The sequence below is a fragment of the Eublepharis macularius genome, chromosome 13, assembly GCF_028583425.1.
Source record: "Eublepharis macularius isolate TG4126 chromosome 13, MPM_Emac_v1.0, whole genome shotgun sequence".
NCBI lineage: Eukaryota > Metazoa > Chordata > Lepidosauria > Squamata > Eublepharidae > Eublepharis > Eublepharis macularius.
The window spans coordinates 29,074,168-29,097,364 of NC_072802.1; the positions used below are offsets into that span (position 1 = coordinate 29,074,168).

At 42.2% G+C, this 23,197-nt stretch overlaps 1 protein-coding gene across 1 annotated transcript in view; it reads right to left on the reverse strand.

Moving 5' to 3' along the window:
* PCDH11X (protocadherin 11 X-linked) overlaps window positions 1–23,197 on the reverse strand; it is an 871,923-nt gene that overhangs the window by 471,997 nt on the left and 376,729 nt on the right. The window contains exon 4 of the mRNA XM_054996791.1: window positions 21,823–21,894. Within this exon, the coding sequence (XP_054852766.1) occupies window positions 21,823–21,894 (72 nt within the window). The remainder of the gene's footprint in view (window positions 1–21,822; window positions 21,895–23,197) is intronic.

The window sequence follows — 23,197 nt, forward strand, 5'->3', positions numbered from 1 at the left end:
GTGGAGCGCAAGTGGAGGGCAAATGAACAGGGAGAAATACACTTGCCATTCAAGTGTCATTCGTCACTTGTAGCTTGAGCCTGAGACAGTCCTTCCTCACCCAGTTTTTTCTGCCCCTCCTTCCTCCCTGCAGAAGGCAGCAATGTTGACAGGCGTCATCCATAGGGTTTTATTAGTCTTGCTAGTCGCCCGGTGAAGGCAAAGAATCCCCCGCCTCAGCATGTTCCCCCCACCACCTGTTTTCTGGCTGGCAGGGGGTAGGTATGGGAAGGTGTGTGTGTGTGTGGGGGGGTACGACGTGGTACGAGTAAATGTTTGTGCTGGGTAAAAATTGCCCCCTGGCATAACCCATTACTTTTGTGTCATGCCAGGAATGACATCATTCCTGGCACAATGTGGAGCACTTCAGAGTGGTCACACTGTATGTACACTATGTAAATCCTGCCATGTCTCCCACCACAACCCCCCATCCCCTGCTTCCCTCCCCCCTACATGACCTGGCCACTTTAGGTGTTATGAATCCATGGACTATGCTTACCAAGTTGCCTACTTTATTTCCCTAGTATTCTGGTGGGTAAAAGCTTGGTGAAATGGGAAGAAAAGCCCTCTTCCACTTTACAAAGAGACTTGCTTGCCTGCAGTATTGGGTTAAAGAAAGACAAGAGAAACTAAGTTCAAGCGGAGTTGCCTCCCATCAGTAATCTGCTCTTTCTGCTGCTGGGCAAAGTGAGGAAAAATATTACAAAATGATTGGCATCATGCATGACATCACATCACATCAATTCTGGAGAAAGAACACTGGAGGGAGATGAGTGTCCGAGACATGGAGGGCATTGGTATAACACATGACATAACATGATGTCACTTCCAGGGAAAACTAGAAGTAATGTCAATTTGCTCTAGGTATCTCCAGAAACTCTATGCCCTCCATGTCTCGGACACTCATCTCCCTCCCGGTGTTGGTCATTAGTTGGTAATCCTAACTGCCAGCCTACTCCCCCGTGGAGTGCCAGCCATGAAGGCAAGCAGGAGGGTAATGGGGCAGAATGACTTGGTAGGACTCTGTCCCACCTTCATTCATAAACCAGCCTCAGCTGAGTACAGGTGTTTCTCAGGATTATACGAGGTAGCTGAGTTTAAGCCCCGAAGGACTGTTCCAAAAGGAGGAAGCTGCGTGTATACTGCTCTGTTACCAGAACTGTTCTATTTGGTGTCTTTAGGGCCAAAGAGTTGAAACTGACAAATAACAATTTTACAGCAACTGGGAGGCTGTGCTTCCATGGGGTTGGAGTCCAGCAGCTAAGAGTTTCCAGAGTCAGCACAGGGAAGGACAGCATGGCCTGCATTTCATCAGCATGGTCAAGATCCTGCTGGCACCTGCTGCAAGACTGCCAAGCTATTCAAGTGATTGTGCTCAGCTATCCAATCTGGGACAGGCTTCATCTGCCTCTATTAATGACTTGCCTTACCTTTAGATAGTGTTATGTGTTGCTAAACATTTTAACTTATCCAGATGTGTGAGCAGCAGAGAAGTTTTACTTTAGGGTCTTCTGCTTTGCTGCACTCATAGAAGCCTGGGTTATGTTTAGAAGCAGATTTGTGACATCTTTATTTAGGGCTCTAACCTATTTGTTCAAGGCTAGTGGCAGGCATGTTAAGCTTTGCCACATGTGAATTTAAGTCCAGAAACAATGATGTCTGTGAACTAGGAACCCCCCCCCCCACCAAAAATGACAGAAAAATCCCCTCCAATCTGCAAAGCTCTGACATTCTCCAGTGACTCAGCAGTAAACAAGGGCGCTGTATGCACATTCAGCTCTGAAGTAATCCAGGAAACAAACACATCTGTATAAAGAAAATAACGGTCATTTAAAATAAATCGCCCCTGGATAGCTTAGACAGAGACAGCGACTGTGAATGAGTTACTGGCTACCTACTTTTGTTTTCTAGTCATGTCTTCATGTTCCAATGGAGTATGTGCTAGAAAGGTCTGTATGTGAACCAGTCTCCCTTAATTCACTAGCTGCATGAAGAGAAACATCCAAACAGATAAAAGGGGTGGGGGTGGAAACATGAAAATGGTATCTTAGTAAAAAGTCTTTTATCTAGTGCTCACACCAGCAGAAAATTACCCATTTCCTCTTAAAGATATGAGATGATTGGTAGGAAAGTCTAAAATGGTACTGATTACCCACTATTGAGAGCAGCATTTTTGAAATCAGATTTCCCCCCCCACACACACACACACAAATTTCTTAGTATAATTGTGACTTACTTTCATTGCTCCAGCCCTGAGATTTCAGCCCTGGTACATATTTGAGACCACCCGTGGCACATCCTTGGGAAAAACAAACATGAAGACCAATGGCATAACACACATGCCAGCAGCATCTGTGTGACTTCTCTCCCTCTAAAACATACAGACACACTACTTCGGTGCAGGGGGCGGGATGCCACAGATAACTAAATGCTTACAGAAAGCACCCTACAGCACTTTCACTCCCCTAGAACGTCCTTTCTACAAAGTTCCAGAGGACAGAGGGCCAAGCTACACATGACGAATGACACTTGAACAGCAAGTGTATTTCTCCCTGTTCACTTGCCCTCCAATCAATCCACTTGCCGTTCAAGTGTCATTCGTCATGTGTAGCTTGGCCCTTAGCCATGTTAGTCCATAGTTGCAAAACACTAAAAGAGTCCAGTAGTACCTTTAAGTAGTACTTACTTTATTGTAGCATAAACTTTTGAGAATCACAGCTCTCTTCATCAGACACATTTGACAAAGAGAGCTGTGGTTCTCGAAAGCTTATGCTAGTCTTAGTCTTAGGGCCAAGCTACAAGTGACGAATGGCACTTGAACAGCAAGTGGATTGAGTGGAGTGCAAGTGAACAAGGAGAAATACACTTGCTGTTCAAGTGTCATTCATCACTTGTACTTTGCCCTTAGTCTTAAAACCAGTTTGGTGTAGCGGTTAAGAGTGTGGGACTCTAATCTGGAGAGCCGGGTTTGATTCCCTGCTCCTCCACTTGTAGCCAGCTGGGTGACCTTGGGTCAGTCACAACTTCTAGGAACTCTCTCAGCCCCACCCACCTCACAGAGTGATTATTGTTGTGAGGATAATGATAACATACTGAGTGGGTATTAAGTTGTCCTAAAGGGTGGTATATAAATCAAATATAGTTGTTGTTGTTTGTTGTTGTTGTTATTAAAGGTGCTACTAGACTATTTACTATTTTCCACAAAGTATCTTTCTGCAAAATGATGGTTGAGGTTGAATAGCAAGGGTTTTTTAAAAAAAGTAATGTTTTTTTTCTGCATACCAGGTACCAATGTACACGATTCCCCTCAAGAAATTTTGCCACTCCTACATAAATCCTGCCTCCCTTCTTGTTATTAAATCATATCCAATTTAAGGCAATCCTGTAGGGTTTTTGAGTCCAGAGGTTTCAGTGGTGGTTTGCCATTGCTTGCCTCTACATAGCAGTACTAGACTTCCTCGGAGGTCTCCAGGTAGGACCCTGCTTAGTTTCAGAGATCTGATGAGATCGGGTTAGTCGTTTGCTTCCCTTGAAATTCCTCAGAGCATTTGCTTAAGCAGGAGGGTCCCAATTTTTCACTTTCTGTAAAACTCTGGCAAGTTATAAGAACAAACAAAAATGAAGGCTCTTTTTAATTGAATTATGTCATTGTACTGTGAATTATAAGGCACCTTGATCCAGAAAGGTAAAGAGGAGATATAAATATTTTAATAAATGAATAAATAAAAGGCTGTACTCTTGTGTATATTTACATATTTAGCAGTTTTGGTGTCTGAGAAACACAGCAGATTGGGAATTCTGATGAAATTTAATCTTAGATTTGAAGGACATAATGCCATTGGACATATAGAGTGCCCTTGTCATAAAACTACTACTGAATGTTTCATGCATCATCCTTAGAAAAGAAACTCTTCTAATTTCATGTTTTTGCATTGTACAAGTCAGGCTTGGATTCCAAGAAGTGTGAGCAAAGCTGCAACATAGGAAGTCAACTCTTCCACCTCTCCCTTCCACTGTGAACGTCTGTGTCCTTCAAAGATGTGTGGGGGAGTAGGTTAGTGGTTGGCCAGGAACTATATGGAGGACAAAGGGGGAAACTGAGTTAGAGAGTGCATAAGCAACAGAAACATTGTTCTGTCTTTGGGACTGTTGTTATTCAAATACAACAACAAAAGGAACCAAGCCTGCATTTTTTGTTCGTTTCTGTTTCCTTGAGTTTGATTTTCCCCATAAAATACAAGCATCTCCCTAATGTCATCAGTGGCTGATTCCGCATATGTTGGATAATGCACTTTCAATGCACTTTATCAATCGTTTGAGGTGGATTTTTTGTTCCACACATGAAAAAATCTGTTCCAAATGATCTATAAAGAGGATTGGAAGTGCATTACCCAACGTGTGCGGAATCAGCTTATGTCTCACTGCACGTACATGATCTATACTGTGAACATAAAGCATGCTTACATCATCCTGGCACAGAAATGGTATTGAACACCAACCACAAGCAAAACATTCAGGACCAGCAATGAAAGCAGATGGATTGAAACCATTAACCATGGCAACATACAAAAATGGAATTAACAACACCCCTCAAACTTAATTCCAGCTCTCTTGCAAAGCGTCCCTACTTTGAATTGGTTTCAGTTGTCTGCACTGGCATCATCTTTGAAGTGTTCCATGTGATTAACCTTTAGATCACTGAACATTTGGACACAGATACATAGCAGGGGAAAACAATAGCAGCAAACAGGAATAAAACCCAACGTGAACATCCGCATGATTCAATTTTTCATCAGGATCTTTGCCCTGCCCCCAGAAAGGCCCCAAATTGAAATGGTCAAACTTCTGGTGGCACCCTGCAGGGAAGAGAAGCTCAGCAAGAGCGTCTTGAAGTAACAGCATGATCATAATAACCACAGAAGCTAAGTATTGCCAGTAGCGTAACTTTACCTTAAATGTCCCCATAATAATGGAGATATTGCTCCAATCTTTAAACCTTTTACAGCTATGATTGATCTTCTTGCATTTGTTCTCCTCCCCATCCCCAATTCTTTTTAACATACATATTTTGCTCTTTGCTGAAAGCAGGTTGACAACACATCTATCACTCTTAAATAACCATTCTCAAAGGCATTTGTTTTCCATAGCTCCATTTATATGGTCTTTTGCTTTATTCATTTACATGTAATGAATCTATCAGGTTCAGTTTTATTTCCCCCCCACACACTGATCTGAATAGCATCACATCATTTTTTATTTTTTTTTAGTATATTTATTTTAACACCACATTGGTTTGACTTGTTCTATGCTTGCAACAAGCACAGCGTCTGCAGGGAAAAGGCTAGACTATGAGTTTGGGAATTGGGATCTTGCATCAAATCAAGTTTCACATAGAGGATCACACCCATTAACACATAGCGAAGTTAAGTTGTGTCACAGCTGGCCGGCCGGCCAAAACTATCACCTGACTGCTCCATCTTGTGGCCAGACCATTTTTTAAGAGTCTAAGGTGATGCACAGGGGGAGAAAAGGCCACCATTAAGTCTTGAAAATTACTCTAGCCCTGGAAATGGAAACTACGTCTTTGCTGTGAAATCAGCTGTGGTGCATGCAGGAAGCAGTTTTGGAATATGTGCATTACAAAGGCCGTTGGCTGCCTTCACCCTTTCCTAACCAATTTCCTAACCATTTAAGCTATGAGTAAAATTAAATAACAATAAGAAAATAATAATAAAGTCATCAAGTCGCAGTGAGTGCATAAATTGCTGAAAAATATTGTCTCAGCAGCCTTAATAACAACCTTGCAAATAGAGATGATTTAGAGTTTCTCATCTCTGCTATTTCAGCCCAGAAATCTCAATTTTAATTTTTTTCTCCTTTAAATTTCCAGTACAATTTTTCCTGCAAAATGTACACATTCCCAATGGCATTTGTGCATAACCATACTTCCTATGCGTACATGATATACAGTATATGAACAAATATGAAGCTGTCTTATACTGAAGCAGACCCTTGATCTATCGTGTTCAGTACTGAACTCTGAACTTTGTGCTGTACTCAGTACTGACCTCTGACTGGCAGCAGCTTTCCAGGGTCTTGAGACCAAACAAGATGTGATGGCATCCTTGTGGCCACCACGAGGACACCACCACCATTTTAAAGACATTTAAAATTGCTGCAAGGGCCCAGTCCTGATCAGGTCCACGGCATGGTGCTCTTGTCACGCTCCCCCATCTGCCTGTTCAAATGTTGGACAATTGAGAGGTTGGGTGCTTTGGCACTTGATAAGGTGAGGGAAGGACTTGAACACATGCATGAAGCTTCCTTATATGAGACCAGTGGTCCCACAAGGCCAGTAGTGTCTACTCAGTTTGGCAGTGGCTCTCCAGAAACTCAAGTAGCAGTCTTTCGCATCATCTACTGCCAGGATCGTTTCCACACGTCTTACCTTCTGCCGGAACATCATGGAAGACAGCGTCTTCGAGTGCAAAATTGCACCAGGAAGATGCTGTCATCTGGGATTTTGCATGCAATTGCGTCTTCCTGGTGCAATTTCACGTGAGAAGATGCTGTCTTCCATGATGACAGCGTCTTCATGGCGTGATTTCGTGTGAGGAGATGCTGTCTTCTGCGATATTCCGGCAGAAGGTAAGACATGTGGAAACGGCCCTGGTCCTTGTCACTGGAGATGTCGAGGGTTGAACTTGGGACCTTCTGTAAATAAAGCCAAGGCTCTTCCACTGATCCACAGCTCCTCCCCAGTGTGTGCCTTAGTAAGCTGTGCTGTAGGCCTGATCAGGATCTGGCCCTTGCAACATTTAAAAAGGAGTTTAAAATGGCAGCAGCATCTTCATTGTAGCCATCTCAACCAGTTTGACCTTCAGGTGGGACTCTTTCTCATCACTTTTCAACTTGAGATGCCAGGGGTCGGATCTGGGACTTTCTGCTTATAAAGGAGATGCTGTGGTGCTGAGCTAGGGCTCCTACCCGTGGCTTCCGAGGGAGCATTTCTGTGTTGTTTTGAAATTGTTCAGTCTTCCAACCAAGGCCATACAAATGGAATAAAAAACTGTAGAATGTATTTACATCACAGGGAAAGAAAACTACAAAATGGATAGCAAAACGAGAACTGGAGCCACAGACAAAAGTATAAAAGGATCAGAAGAGTGAACAGTCACTGATCACTGCCTGCGAGGCAGGTCACCAATTTCAGATGGAATGGGGCTGAATGGTTTATACATGGCCATTCAGGGAGTTTATGGCTGACCTTTGAACTTGGGTCTTCCCAATTCACAGCTCGTAATCATAATGATGATGCTTCATTCTCCCAGCATTCAAATATACCCATCACCTAATTTCTATATTCAGGGTCTGTTCTCCAATATCCAGTCTTCCAAGGCAATAGTTGTGTGTTGTTTAGCAATCACTGAGCCTTTCAACTGAGGCACTGTATCTATGTATGAGGATAATAAGCCCCTTCTGGAACAAGCAATAACAACAGAACAGTACTCCATGCACAAATGAGAATAAAAATAGGGATACAATTAACTAGTTTTTCTTCCACCCTGACTTGAGAGGTGGGGGGAAGAGAAATGTCTAAAACCTCTCTGAGCTCCTTAAGGAATTAAGAGAGTTGAGGAACTTTCTAAAAATGAATCCACTTTGATCACAGGTTAGACACCCAACGTGTTCAAGTAACGATACAACAAATCCCATTTGAAATTGGCTTTCTCTTAATTATTCTAAAGAGTGAAATGGATTACATTACCCTAAGCCGTTTCATCTTAGAGTAATGACCCCTGGCAACCACAGAGGTATCAAGACCCCAGAGGTGACCTCAGGATTTCTTTCAGGTGCTGTCAAAGTTTAAATTGTGGTGAGTTGTGCCGCAGGGTCACTAATGCATCTTGGACAGGAATTAATAACTTTGCTATAGGAGCTCCCAGCATATATCTAGGAAAAGTGCCATTTACTGAGCTTCAATATTTCAAATTTCAGCATAAAATAAGGAGGAAAAGCAATAGGAGGAGATTTCCTGCCAAATGTGGGTTGCAGTAAGTACCATCTTTACTAGCTGACTCCTGCCACATACTGGAATGGTTCAGATGCAAAACCAAGCCATGGTTTGGTGTTATGTGAAGGACAGTGAACTCCTAATCAGAGCTGCTCCAGTCTAAGCCCATTGATTTCAATGGGTTTCGACTGAAGTAGCTCTGCTTAGGATGTCATTGTTAGTCTTGTGTCCATATGCTTCCTCTTGCTTTCCATCATGGATAGATGGATCATTAACTTTGGGGAGGGGTCATCATCCTCCAGGAGCAACCCTGCCAATTCTGCATGGTCATGTAATAGATCCTAGTCAGCAGTGCAAACAAAGACCATTGACTCATTAATTGCTACCTCTTGTCAGTGGCAATCCATGAAGAGGTAATGGCTGAACTGACAACAATCACTCATGCTGCCACTCAGCTTGGCTTGCTCCTGAGCGATCAAGTTTCCAGGTCCCTTTACTTTCCTGGCACGAGTGGGGGATCTGGTACTCACCTGTTTGAAACATCCCCAAGCAAAGCATGGGAGCATTTCCAGAGCTAGCATGATGGCATTACTCCTGGAAATGACATCATTGCACCCCGCTGGGAGTGCACCCACTGTAGGCTTGCCCAGGAGGTATTTTGTCTCCCAGGTCCACTCCCCATGCCTTTCCCTCCTGCAGGTCAGGCGAGTGGTGGCAGGAGGGGGGCAGATGCTGGAAGTGGGGAATCCCTGGCCCTCAACGGGGGACTGGCAGTTCTGTTCTCAGTCCACCCCCAATTAGTCATTTCCTTTTTAGCACAAGTCACAGCTTGTCCTTGTATTTGAACCGGAAAACTATGATTTGTGCTTCCCCTCCAAACCAGGACTGAAAATCATGATTTTGTTTTAAAGCTTTGCAGTTGTAGGTTAGAGGACAAAGCATAAATCACAGCTTGTTCATTTGGATGCAGCAAAAAACTACAGTTTGCCCTAAAGGAGGGACAACTTGGTGATTCTGAATGTTCATGGAGGAGGAAGGAAAAGAGAGTGCTTACATCAAATCTTGTTACCTAATCCACTTTGAACTTCTTATGTCCTAGTGCTTCTGGAAGTCAGAGCTCCACAAACAGAGGCAGCAAACCTATGAATACTAGTGCAATATCAGGAAAAAATCCTGACCTCTCTGCCTTGCAGGTTGGTCCTCCACGGCATCTAGTTTGCCACTATGTGACACAGGATGCTGGACTGGATGGACCAGTGGTCTGAATCTTAACTCTGTAGCTCCTGTCTTTGTCCAGAGCTTGATGATGAAGCAAAGACTGAATCCCTTCCTGACATATGCCAGGCATGAAGCACTTACTGAAACCAAAGCTATGGTCTTGTCCATTCCTAGCGCCTTTCATGTATTCCTGGCTTTGCTCTACAAGGCATAATCAGGAGGAAGCTTGAGTGATACATGAGCAGTTAAATGATCCCTACAAGAAGCAATGTGAGCTACCCCAAGGAGGTGTGGACATACTAAAGCTCTGGATCTAGAGTCAGGATTAGAGATGGGCACGAACCGAAATACAAACCAAAATTAAGCACGAACCAGGCCAGTTCGTGGTTTGCGTACCGCGGTTCATCAGATCCCATTTCTGACGAACCACCATGAACGTTTAGGCTGGTTCGTTTGGTTCATTTTTTGGTTCGTGACTGCAGACAGCCTGGTGCCAATCAATCCGTTTCCTAGGCAACAGGGGATGGACTTCCTGCAGACCTTCTGCTGACCTGGAAGTGACCTTCTGCTGACCCGAATGTGATGATTTTCTGACCCAGATGCGACATTTTCATGAACCAAATGAACCAGTTCACGAACCAGGGGCAGGCTTGTGAAAGTTTGTGGTTCATGGTTCATGAAATTTGACCAACCACGAACCGCATGGTTTGGTTTTTTTCCAGTTCATGCCCATCTCTAGTCAGGATCCAAGTTCGTTCTATGTATACACGTTACAGATTCCTCGGACCTTCCGTAAGTTCTATGCCTACTACCTCCTTCTACAATTTCAGAAAGAAAAATATTTTTTTTAAAAAAAATCTTTCCTGACTTAGAGAACAGTAGGATTTGAGTTTGGTGGTACCTTAGAGACCAACAAAATTTTCAGGGTGTAAGCTTTCAAAAGTTAGAGCATGCTTCTTCTGACTCTCAAAAGTTTACACCCTGAAAATCATGTCGCTCTCTAAGGTGCCACGGCACAAAAATCAAGCTGTTCAACTGTTGACCAACATGGCTACCCACCTAAAACTTTCCTGACTTATGAGATTTCATGTATTAGGTGAGGTGAGGTGGGTACTACAAGCCTGTTACAGAGAAGTGAAGCTAGCATCTGAAGCTCGGTGTTATGTACTGGGCTAGCTTCAGGTGAAGCTAGGTTCCTCAGGTCTGAAAACCTACTGGGTAGTAAATTAGCAGCAGACAATCGATTCTCTGGTATGTGGGCCAATTGCTGTTTGGTAAACAAGTTGCATTATATACTCCCCCATCACTTCTGTGGAGAAAAAAAGAAGAGGAAACTTCCACCTCCATTGAAAAAGAAATACCAAAGCTGTCTGCCTAGTTCTCTCCAGCTGCAGGCTATTTTGAATGTAGACAAATTGCCAGAGCTGATTTCCTCTACAAAAAACTGATTAGTAAAACCCCTGTGGATTCTTTAACTGTACTGTTGGCGGCCTAAGAGATTAGTGCAGCAATTCCCATCATCAAATTATTTACTGTTAAAATATTGGATTAGGGATGTTGTTATCCACTGCTCTGAGATTACAATGTGATTCTGTAAAGATGAGAAAAGAGGAAAACAAAGTTACCCTCAGTCACTGGTAATTAGGATTTGACTTTTAGCTACTTATTTAGCTATCTCATTAAAAAAAAAAGTCAACTTCCTAACGATTCATTTGCGCTCTTTACAAAATCTCTTCCTAACTTTTCTCTGTCTAGACAAGGGACACACCAAGAGATGTCAAAATCCCCTGAGAAATTCTGCTAATCTTATTAAAAACATTTTATCTTGTCATGAAATGCCTGTAGTTATTTTGACTGAGTGAGGTAGTCCAAATTAGCCTCCAATTTCAATTTGGGCTAATAATCTAATGGTTGATTAAAAATAATGTCCTCAGAAATTTCAGTAACCATGCCAATATTTTAACTTTTGTAAAATACCCATAGGTATTTGCTTGAGTAAACTGCCCTATTTTGCCCTGAATTTCTAAGATGGCACCTGGAAATCATGCTTATCATCTTGGCAATTTTCCTCCTCATCTACAACAGAAACTTGTTCAGGCTGGACAATGATAAGGTCACTCTGCTTAGGTTCAGAGTCACTTCAGCTCTGACAAATGTTTATAAAGCTAAAGGCAAAGGAAAATTTACCCATAAACGTTCATATACAAATACATTTCTTTCAAATGTTTGGGATGTCAGTTTCTTTCTTAGCTCTCTACACTTCAGCTCCCCAAGCAACTGGTAGTAATTTCTTCAGCAAATAAATGCTCAGAAACTTTGCGCACAGTTGCATATATGCTGTTTATTGTTGAGAACATAAGGGACTTGTGGATTGGCTCACTATTCCAACATTGGCATTAGAAGACAACTAGAATTGGGTGTCTCTGAGAGGGTCTGTGGTTCACTGGCAGAACACAACTTTTGCATGTATTTCGACTAAAAGAATCTCACATTGCAAGTTAGGGAAAAGACCCTTCTCTGACTGATACCCCAGCGAACTGCTGTCAATCAAGATTTGGGCCCAGTAGCACCGTTGCTTTCAAGAGTCAGAGCTCCCTGAACTAGATGGACAAAGGACTCATTTGGTATAAGGCAGCTGAATGTGCTACTGTGGAGGCCTCCAGGTTGTTGGCAATGCTCTAGTTTTGAATGCAGAAAGCCCCAGGTTCAATCCCTTGCATTTCCAACTAAAAGGATAAGGTATCAGGTCTTGTTAAAGTCTTTTCTCTGCCTCAGATCCTGCAGTTCAGCTGTCTGTCAGAGTAGATAATATTAAGCTAGATGGACCAAGTTCATATGTTCACATCACACTGCAAGTGCACATTATCTCAGCAAACATGGATCCCCAAATCCATGTTTGCCACAGAAATTTGGATATTAGGATAGTAAGAAACACTTGCAAGGTGGGTGGAAGAGGTGCACAACCTTTTCCATGGTAGGAGTTCTCCTCTGAAAGAGGCCACAAGGCCAGTTTTAGTTTCCTTTCCACCCAGCAAGCACCCTCACCCAAATATTAGTGCTACGGAGAAAGCCATGGGTTGAGAATGTTGTGCTTTGTGCAGGGCCGGATCTACGGTTGCCAGCGCCCAGGGCAATCAAAGACTGGCCACTCACACGTGCACGTGCACTTCCATGATGTCATCATGCAGGGCGGCGCGTGCCGCACCGTGGTAAGCCAGCTGTCCCAGCATGCTGCGGAGCCAGCAGTGGCAGTGCGAGTGGCTGGGAGGCCACCCACGCCATTTGCCTGCCCCACAGGACAGGGGGCAGCTTGCTGTGCGCCCCCTGTCCTGTGGGGCAGGCGAATGGTGTGGGTGGCCATTTTGCCTGCCCCACAGGACAGGGGGCGCACGGCAGGCACGCCCTTTGTCCTGCTGCCCGTGCACTCCTAGGGCTGGCAGCTGCATCTGGCACCCCCTCTTTGGCGGCACCGGGGGCAGACAACCCCCTGCCCCCCCCATCAATCTGCCCCCGGCTTCGCACATGCCATGTTATCAAATCAGACAGTCTAATGGGATGAGGAAATATTCCCTATTACATTTTTATTGTTATCGTCATTTATATTATTAACAACTGTTGTGATTTTCTGGATCTGACTATTGGCTTTGCACAGATTCGTTTGTATCATGCACACATGTTGTACAGGTTCCATATACAATTTGTACAATATTGTACATCATTTATGCCATGGATCCATTCTACTAATGGAAGTAAAATAAAAAAGAGTCCAGTAGCACCTTTAAGACTAACCAATTTTATTGCAGCATAAGCTTTCGAGAATCACGTTCTCTTCGTCAGACGAAGTCATCTGACAAAGAGAACGTGATTCTCGAAAGCTTATGCTACAATAAAATTGGTTAGTCTTAAAGGTGCTACTGGACTCTTTTTTATTTTGCTACTACAGACTAACACGGAGAACTCCTCTGGATCTATGACTAGTGGAGGTGCTTTTGTTCAGTGGACCCATGCTAACAGAATGGGCACATGGCATACTTGTGATGCTGATTGATTGGTTCACATATAATGTTGAAAACTGTCTGTGTTTCCCCAAGAAAATGCAAGGAAACCAAAAATTCTATAAACATGAAAAAAATCATGAGTCTGGTTTGCCTAAGGGAGAAGCAAAACAAACACGTTGATTTTTAAAGTTGAAACAGCAGGGATAAGAGGTTTGAAATCATCCCTAACAGTCAAAATAGAGTGATCCTATACAGAATTACTCCTGTCTAAGCTCATGGACGTCAGTAGGTTTAGACTCTGCATACGATTGCACTGATAGAGTGAGAGAAGAGGTACTGGTAAGGCATAGCTGGTGCTGCTGTGGCCAGAATTTCCCATGCATTTCCTGCTCTGGGTCGCTGCGATACTAAACCTCTTCGGCAGGACTGGAAAACATCTATTGGTCTGCTTGATTTGTGATCCCATCCCTTGGAAAAGCACCCCCAAGGTGACTATAGTGCACCTACTATAAGTTATTCCTTCTGCATCACACCATATTGGTCACTTGAATAGCACAGGTGTTAATTAAAGACCAGCATCCAGTATTTAGCATTTTAAGTTCAGCCTATAAAACCCGCACAGATGTGCACCAGCTAAAAATGATTACAAATGAGCTTTTAATCACTGAAGAATGAACACCACTAAGAAAGGACCTCCTTGATGGTGTTTTAAAAGTGGTGTGTACTGACCTTCAGGGTCACCTATATCTTGGCTTTAGTTCAAGGGGAAGGTCTGGATATATGGTGGCTTACAAGAGAGTCCATATAGTATTGCATCTATTGAACTGGGTTTTCCAAACAGAGAAAGTAGTTTGACTTGATGTACACTTATTCCTCTCAACTGACAACTGAAAATGTGCTTGAAGGCAAGGATGGGTGTACATAAATTAACACTGTAGTCCCTTCTGCATATAATACTGGTTTACTGATACAGTAAAGTATATATGTTATCGGAGGATGTTCATGCAAGCAAGCAAATGGCATGAAATAAAGAATCGGGTATTCTGTTAGTTCGAGGGAGAAACAAAATCATAATGGAGTTTTGGGGTCAAGACAACAAAGATGAGAAATTTGAAATTATCCCTAAATAGCATGCAAACAAGGCCACTTACATGCACCAATATGCAGTTGATTCATTATGCGCTTCCAGCGTGGCATGCCGCATTCCACTCACTTTGTCCTGTCATTTGTTCTTTTTGGAAACAGAGGCCTGATTTGACATCCTTTGATCTCTGAATCCAAGACACAACTGTGGAAAATTGAATTTAAAAGAGATCGCTCCCCAAGCTGAAATAACCATAGACAGTCTCGGAATAAGTCAAGCTAACTGACCTCTGTAAAATTGAAACTGTTCATGGGTCTTCTTAACTGCAGGCAGAAACAGCTTTGCCAAACCCTGACATAACTTACCAGCCAAATGTTTAATCAGGGCAGTGGGAAGAATAACTGAAGCAATGCATTCTTATTTAATATTTCAATATACCCGGCACATGGATTAAAAATGCTATTTTCCATTACTGCAATTCTTTTTTTCCCCTCCATTACAAATACTTAGTCTAGAATTTGCCTTGACTGACCTGTGGTCTGACTGGCATAAGGCACTGCATATGTTCATTGTACATATAACGGTTGGTTTGTTGATACACAAATAGGTTGTGTGGGATGCCAGGATAATGCCCAGCTCCTGTCATCACCTACACAAAGGAAAGCCACTCTAAAATGGTAGGATGTCAGATCACAACAGTGGTTTGCTTTAATTTTGCATGCATACTTATGTCCCAGGATTGAACAGAAGATGTTATTGTTTTGATTTTGTGGAAATGGTGCTTTCTAGGGGGATTGCTGAAATATCACTGCCATATAACTACCCTCTCATCACTGTGCCATCTTCTTCCTTGCTTAGTTATATTGACAATCCAATCCAATCAGGGAATTTATAGTAAACAGGAGACTGCACAGCTAGAGTTGTATAATGCTATGTGATGACAGTGCAGAGGGTAAGCACAGATAATTCAAAGTGGAGTTAATGATTCCTTGACTAGCCATTGGTCCATTCCAAGCAATCAGAAATCATATATTGAATGTCATGATATTATTTCACTGATCACCAGATCTGGCTGTGTGGTGGCATAAGCTCCTGAAGAAGAGATCCATACATACTTCTGTCCCTTTTCAACACAACCACTCACCAAAAAGAAAGCAAAACACAGCCAGTGGGTTTCCCTCTCTTTCAGTGAAATCCTGAGCAGTTACTCCAGCCTAAGCTCAGTGAAATCAATGGGCTTAGACTAGAGTAACTTTGCTTAGGATTTCACTGTAAGTATATGATGCTCTCTTTGTGTATGATGCTGCTATAAACACTTATGAAAAGTAGCCTCGCTTTTATTTCAGCTGTACTATCTTCCAATTTTTCTTTAATAATTTCTTTTAAAATTAAAATCTTGGTAAATTTAAGACCTCCATCATTTAAAAAAAATTAATTTGATAGCATCTTCAAATCCATTTGTGAATACCTTAAGGCAGCTTTAAAATGGCAGAGGTGATGATGGTGCAACAAAATGGATGCCTAACACATTACAATAAAAAAGGCATCTGACAGAGATCCTGAGGTTGCATACCAAGGGAAACACACATGGAAACCACTGAAAAGAGCTAGAGAGAAACTAGGGCTATATTCACTCAAGCCATTAATTCAGTATAAATCTTTAATTTGATTTAACTTCTGATTTTTCCCTCATGCAAAAGAGAGAACAAGCCTTCTCTTCTGCAGAAGAGAGAGAAAGATCCTCCAATGACTGAATCAAATAGACATTTTGAGTAAGGAATGTATTCCTGCACATAAAGAGTATAATGTACATTGAAGGTATGCACTACTAAATCAGCCATCAAACAGCATCCAGCCTGGTTGGCCTTTGTCCATGCGAACACAGGAAGAGAAAACATTGAGAGGACAACCAAGGATCACAGAGCTTTCTACTTTCGCTACTTTCCTTCTCAGTGATATGCAAAGCCCCTCGGGGAACACAGTAGTTAGACCCCTAGCATAGATCACCCAGTCCTTTCAAGCCCAGAAAATTTCACAGCTCTATATTCCAGCAACTGAACAATATTCCCAACATCAGTGATCTCAAAGTACAAAGGCCCTAACTGGTTCCAATCGTCTGGCACTAATTGATGCATGGTTTATTTTCCTCTACAGTTCAATTTTTAATGCAATGGTTTCAGAGAAGCGTTTGAATGCATCCCAAAGCATAGTGGACGCAAAGGATTTTCAGTGTCATTCACAATTTTCTAGCCACTGGTTGCAATGTTGCATCATTAAAAAGAGGTAGCAGATTACATTGAGGAACATTAAAAGAAAGAGAAAGAGGAGGTAAATGTATGTACTCTGGCTTCCCTCAAAGACGATTCAATTTCCAACTTACCGGCTCGTTGATCTCCTTATAGCAATGGCATTTGTAAAAAGGACGACCCAGGGAAAACACAAACAGTGATTGAACTGGAAACAGCTAAAATTGCCAACAAGAGCATTCATTTTTGTTAAACTTACACCTGGTGCACAAGGTTGCTCCTAATGATAATATTTCCCCAAATGTCAACTTCAACATCAACATTCTCTCATGTACAAATAACTTTTACACACTGAACTCATTGCTCAAGTGAAAGGGTGAAATAATTTACATGTGGGCAGGGAAATATCTGCATTGCTTTGTCAGATAGGGTTACATAGCACAGCTCATTCACAATTACAGCAGCATTTTTTTTGCTTCTTAACCGCCCCCCCCCCCAAAGTAGGCTCTAAATAATAATAAAAAATACAGGTGAGTAAAGACTCCATCATAATCAGCATGGTGCATACCAAACAGGTCTCTACTAGAGGAAGGCACTAACCAGGAAAATGGCGGTTCATTGTGGTTCGTGGTTCATCGCATTTCACGAACCGTGAACCGCCATGAACTTGCCCAGTTCTCAAACCAGTTTGTTTGGTTCATTGGTTCATCACTTTTGGGACTGCAGAAGATCTGTAGAAAGCCCATTCTCCCCCCCCCCCTCCATTGCCTAGGTAACAGATTGACTGGTGCCAGACTGTCTGCAGTGAACCACTCTAAAAATCATAGCAGTTCATCGCTCTTCATCAGAAATGAACTCTGATGAACCGCCAGTTCACAAACCAAAACCTAGCCCAGTTCATGATGAACTTTGGTTCATATTTTGGTTCGTGCCCATCTCTAGTCTCTACTAACAGCCAATAAGACCATGGTAAGCAAATACAGATAAATTTAATTATTTATTTATTGGATTTATATCCCGCCATCCCCACAAGCAGGCTCAGGGCAGGTCACAACATCATAAAACAACAATTTCAAAAGGATATATATATATATATATATATATATATATATATATATATATATATATATATATATATATATATATATATATATATATATATATATATATATATATATAACAAAATAAGTAAAATAAGTTACGATAAAATTGCAATACATATCATTCTGGGTAGGAATAACAGATGTCATTAGACAATGGATCAGAACAAAACAAACAAGGGACCAGCAGGATAGTTTGCCAGCTCCTCAACCACTCTCAACAATTCTCATAAGCCTGGTAAAATAAATAAGTAGAGGAATGCAATGTTATAAAACATTTGTGCACGATGTACGATCTAATTCTTCTTACTGCTTGACTAATGACCCCATCAGTCAGTTAAAAAGTGGCTACATGTGAGCTAGAGTGAAATATCATTTGGCAACTGGTAGCCTGTATCTAGCCTATGACTTACTTCTATAGAGATCACCACTGTAACGAGAACAGAGGCGGTTTGCCACTCCCTCCCTCTGCATAGCGCCCTTGGTCTTCCTGAAACGTCTTCCATCCAATTACTAACCAAAGCCAACCCTGCTTAGCTTCCAAGATCTGATGAGATTGGGCTTGCCTGAGCTATCCAGGTCAGGGTATGTCTGCACTCATCACCAAATGCATCCCGTTTTACAACATTAATGTTACAAGGTTTTCAGAATTTCCAGTTGCAACTGAATGAAGGTAGAACAAATGCAAATATAACCTACTGTGGACTATGAGGAGAAGCTCTGAAGGCTGTTTTCTCATCTCTGAAGGTCCATGAAAAAAACTGTGATGAGGGTCGTGTACCTTCTTTGGTTTAAGAATTAACCTGCTTCAGCAACCATTACAGATTTTATAAACCAACCCTTTATATGCTGACATCCCCTGCCTGGTCAATGCACCTAAGGGCAACTAGGGAGAGAAGGAGGAGGTACCTGTCTCTGCAGCCCAATGCAGCTTCCTCCTTTATATGTACATTCATGCACTCTGCTAGTGTTAGCATTGGTTCCTTCTCCTCACCTTGCATAAGACAAGTGGAGCAATACGAAGGGGGACTAAGTCCAAGAAGACTATCTAAACCAATCTTTCATCACCAATGATAATCTTCATCAAATACCAAAATAGTGAATATAATTAATACAATTATACACCCATTATAATGCTTTTATCAGGAAGGTAATCAATTGCAAACCAGTAATTTAAATTATACTAAAGTGTAACCAATGCTTCACACAAACTGCTTATTAAATAGAATAGTCCATAGCAATCCACCAATCATCTTGTTATGCTTTGCAGGCAACAGGCCATCGCGGAGAAGGAGGTCCCAACTGATGGATGGCAGTGGTCCTGGAGGGTTGGCAATGGGTGCGCCAGCATTTAAGACATCCCGTTTTGCACTGCTACATATTGGAGACTATTCCCCTGTGGTTGGTATCTCAATTGTTATTGCTTAAGACAAGTGGAAAGAAACACCCCTGCTAGAGCTGGCAAAGCTATACAGCCTCCAACCTTGAGAAACAGGAAGGTCCAGCAACTGCAATACACTCATTTTCTCAGGCAGCTGCAACAACCACTAAAAACAGCCAGACTGTAGCTTACTCTCTCCCTGCATTCTTGGGGCATAGTGCCTCATGCCTGCTTTCAGTAGGGGTGCCATTTGCCTGCTCTTGATAGGCAAACTCCTGGTGAAGCACTCTTGTTCCCTTCTTGTTCCCTTGGTATCTGAAGAAGTGAGCAATGACTTCCGAAAGCTCATATCCTACCATAAACGTTGTTAGTCTTATAGGTGCTACTGGACTCTTGCTCTTTTCTATTGTCCCCCTCTGACAATCAAGGGATCACTGGGAGAAAATTGGGTGGAGGATAGCATCCAGTGATGCCACATCATTTTCAGCTCTGTAACATGAAGTGACACCACTACATTGCTGACACTCTAGCATTTTTCTCAAACTCTGTAATAAAATCATCAAGTTTCAGGAAGATACAGAGTGTCCTGTAATGTGACGATGCCAGCTCCACTTACACAGTCAGAAATGATGTTGCTATGTAGCAGGACGCTGTTCCAGTGACTCTCCTCCCTCTAGTCTCCCAAGGGATTGCCAGATGAGAACTAGTAACCCTCGCTCTCAGGCAAGGGAGACCATCCAAGTCAGGGATGTGCCCATTGGTGGCCTAGAGGTCCTGCAACTGCCCAAGGGCATTTCCCAACTTTAAAATTCGACACTCATCATTAGGAAAAGTAGTCATTTAAGAATTTTCTATTAAGTGGGAAATTCCCCATACAAGTGTGAAGTACAGAAGATTGTCTTTGGAACTATCCTTAGTTAAGTATTAAAGCAGAAAAACAGTGGGATAGCAAAAGAACCAGCTGTGCAAATTATCAGGTACAGATCTAGTCACTACACATTAAAAAAAAATCCAACCGACCTGCCAAAGCAGAAAGGTATTATAATTAAAATCAGTTTTGTCAATTTTTCTTTCCACATTTCAGATATGAAAGCATTGGGGTGGGGGGGAATCCAGATTCTCATGTAAGACAGAAAGTAATTCTGAGCACTGTTGCCATCCAAGAAACATTCTCTTATAAAGCATTATATGATCTTCAAGTTAAATGTTGTGCATCAATGTCCTCATTCATCAGTTTCTCCATCCCTTGAAGTGAAAGAACATAATTTCTTTTCTGGTGGGTCAAAACCAGTGGACCTTAAGATTCTGAAAGGCTCAGCTCATCAGCCTTCACCCTTTAAGCTGTCATTCGGCAGTCTTAAATAGAACTCCATCCCTAGAGTTAACGAGCTGCTCATAATTCCACAGACACTGACTTAATTTGTACATTTTCGTTTGTCACCAGCTCATTATAGCCTTTCTGCCATTGCAATTTGCCTTGCGTACAGATTATGGGCCAATTCACATGACCACTGCCCATGTGGCCGCTGCTATCCACCCACCTTCCCACCCATTGGTAATAATATACAGTCCTGGCTTATTTTTGTGACAAGTGAATGCTTGAATTTATTCATTCATTTAGGTACAAATAAAAATGTGATGGGAGCTGAGCTGGGTGCATCCTTTCCATCCATCTGCAGCTGCTACACATTCAAGTGCACCGCCTGCACAGAACCTATGGGTCCCTTTCAAAGGTGCTCACCCACTTGCAGAACAGCATATCCCCTAAAAAGAATGGCAATTTTGCATCAAATCCATGTATGTGCACTTGAATGTCCATAGGCATCTAGACTGAGGTTAAGAATTGGATGACCATAGACTGTGTACAAACATTAGGCAACCAGTACATTTGAGCACATGGAGACCAAGGGCAGGCACAAACAGAGTCAGCGCTTTCCTCGCGTTCCTTGGTATCCAGCTGAAACAGTACATAATCTTGAGCAGATCCATTGCACCATAACCACTGTGAAATCCAGGATGTGTGTGTGTTTTGGGGAGGGTGGTGGGGGGGTCCAACCATGTCACCTTGCTGATTTGGACCCAGCTAGATTTTTTTCGCACATTCTCACCTTGTTCTTCTCTTTACTACAGCCCCCATTCCACATGGCTTTTATCAATGGAAGTCCAGTTCCATGATCATCAATGTAACATTTTTGGTGGCCCAAGTGGATTCTCTCCTCCCCTTTTCACCAGCCATAAAACTAGTTGGATCTAACTTACTGTTTACAGGCAAAACAGTCACAAAAGCCAATCCTCACATTTATGTTTTATACTCTTACACAAGTGTTGTGTTCTTCGTTTTATGCATCGAACCACACACAGCATTGATCAGTTCCCCCACTTTTTTTTTAATCTTAAAAGTCAGACGCAGTGTACTTGTGTGTGTGTGTGTGTGTGTGTGTGTGTGTGTGTGTGTGTGTGTGTGTGTGTGTGTGTGTGTTTGAGATCAGCTCAGCAGGGTAAAGGGTAACTCTTGCACTCTATGCTTCTTGCCCCTTAGTCAGTATCACTGCTGTCCCCTTGAGAGGATACAATTAGCTTTGACTGGTCTAAGAAGAAGACTGAAAGGAAGCATCATTGAATAATTTTATTTAACTGTGCTACTGAACAAGGTGTTACATGATAATTGCCAATCAAAGCACTTGATACATAATGCTATTCTATACAAGGATTTACGCAAATGGTCATAAATATGCTTCCTACCTGTGGCTGAGTCCATGATTCTAGACTTGTTTCTTTTAATGGAGACTGTGGTCTTCCCACTTCTTTTGAATTCTTTGGAAAAGAAAGAGAAATGCTAACTATTAGTCACTTCAATGGTCAGCACACCTATTGGCATAAAACTTCAAAAGCATAAATGAGAGGATTTTATAGTAAGAGTAAAAATAAATAAAATAAACAGGGACTAGCAAATCCCTATTTGTCCTGACCTGAAAACAGTCCAAGCATATTTAATTATAGGCACACAATTATATCCTTTGTTGTTTCATTTTGATGTTGTAAGTTGCCATTGTGAGTCTTGTGCTCATTTTTGTTTTTGTGCTCCTAATTTATGTAAAAGCAAAACGACAAGAATGGTTGCCGCTTTTCTCACCTTGATCCAGCCATGAACTGGTCTTAGGCTTTTAGTGTGACCTCTCTGGTAATAAAAATAATGTTAACTGCATACAATTGAAGGGGACAACTTGGAGCCAGGAAACTGAAAATAGATTTGATTTGTACAATGGAGAAGAAAATCAGAAAGAAACATTTGAACTGGACCAGTGGCACTGTAAAATTTGGCAGCATTCTTAATTGGTTTATTTTGACTGGCAACTATAAACAGCTGCTAAGTAGGCTTTCTAGAGTTCCGGTTGGGGCAGGGCATCCCCACCACCAGTGTGCCCTTCCTGTGTCTGTTCAGCTGGGTGATAGGAGAAAGGTTAGGGAGAAGAGGGGAACTACAGGCAGCATCCTGATGTGTTGACATCACTCCCACTGCTACCAGAAGTAATGTCAGTGTGTTTCTGGGGATGCTCTAACGTTTGGGTAAAACTCTATGGTTAACCATAGAGTTTTGCCCATATGCTAGAGTGCCCTCATTGAAACACTGATGTCATCTCCAATCACAAGGGGACTGATGGCAGCACATTGCGGTGATATCATTACATCACTGACAAGGGCCTGGCCTGCCAGTCGCCAGCCTTTTGCTGGCAACTCTACAGCTAAGTCCAGATTGTTTACCAATTGGAAAGCCCCTTCCTCCTTCCCACAATATGCCTGACACTGCAGCTAGCTCTTTACAGAAGAATCAGACTCATTATCCCCTCCTTTACACAGCATTGAGATAGAAAGTCATACTACTTCAACATTTTAAAAGTAATTGGTATAAGAGAGGTACCTGGTGAGAGTGAATTTGTTTCTTTTTATGGGGCAGGCCTAGAGAGGGAGGCAGAGTTTTCCAGCTAGGGAACAAATCTTGATCTAGCAGGTTATTTATGGAAATATTTTTGGGGGAGGTGCTATTTTTTTAAAAAATGTGGAAAAGGTGATAATATGCTTATAGATCATCCAATGGATTATATTGTCGAAGGCTTTC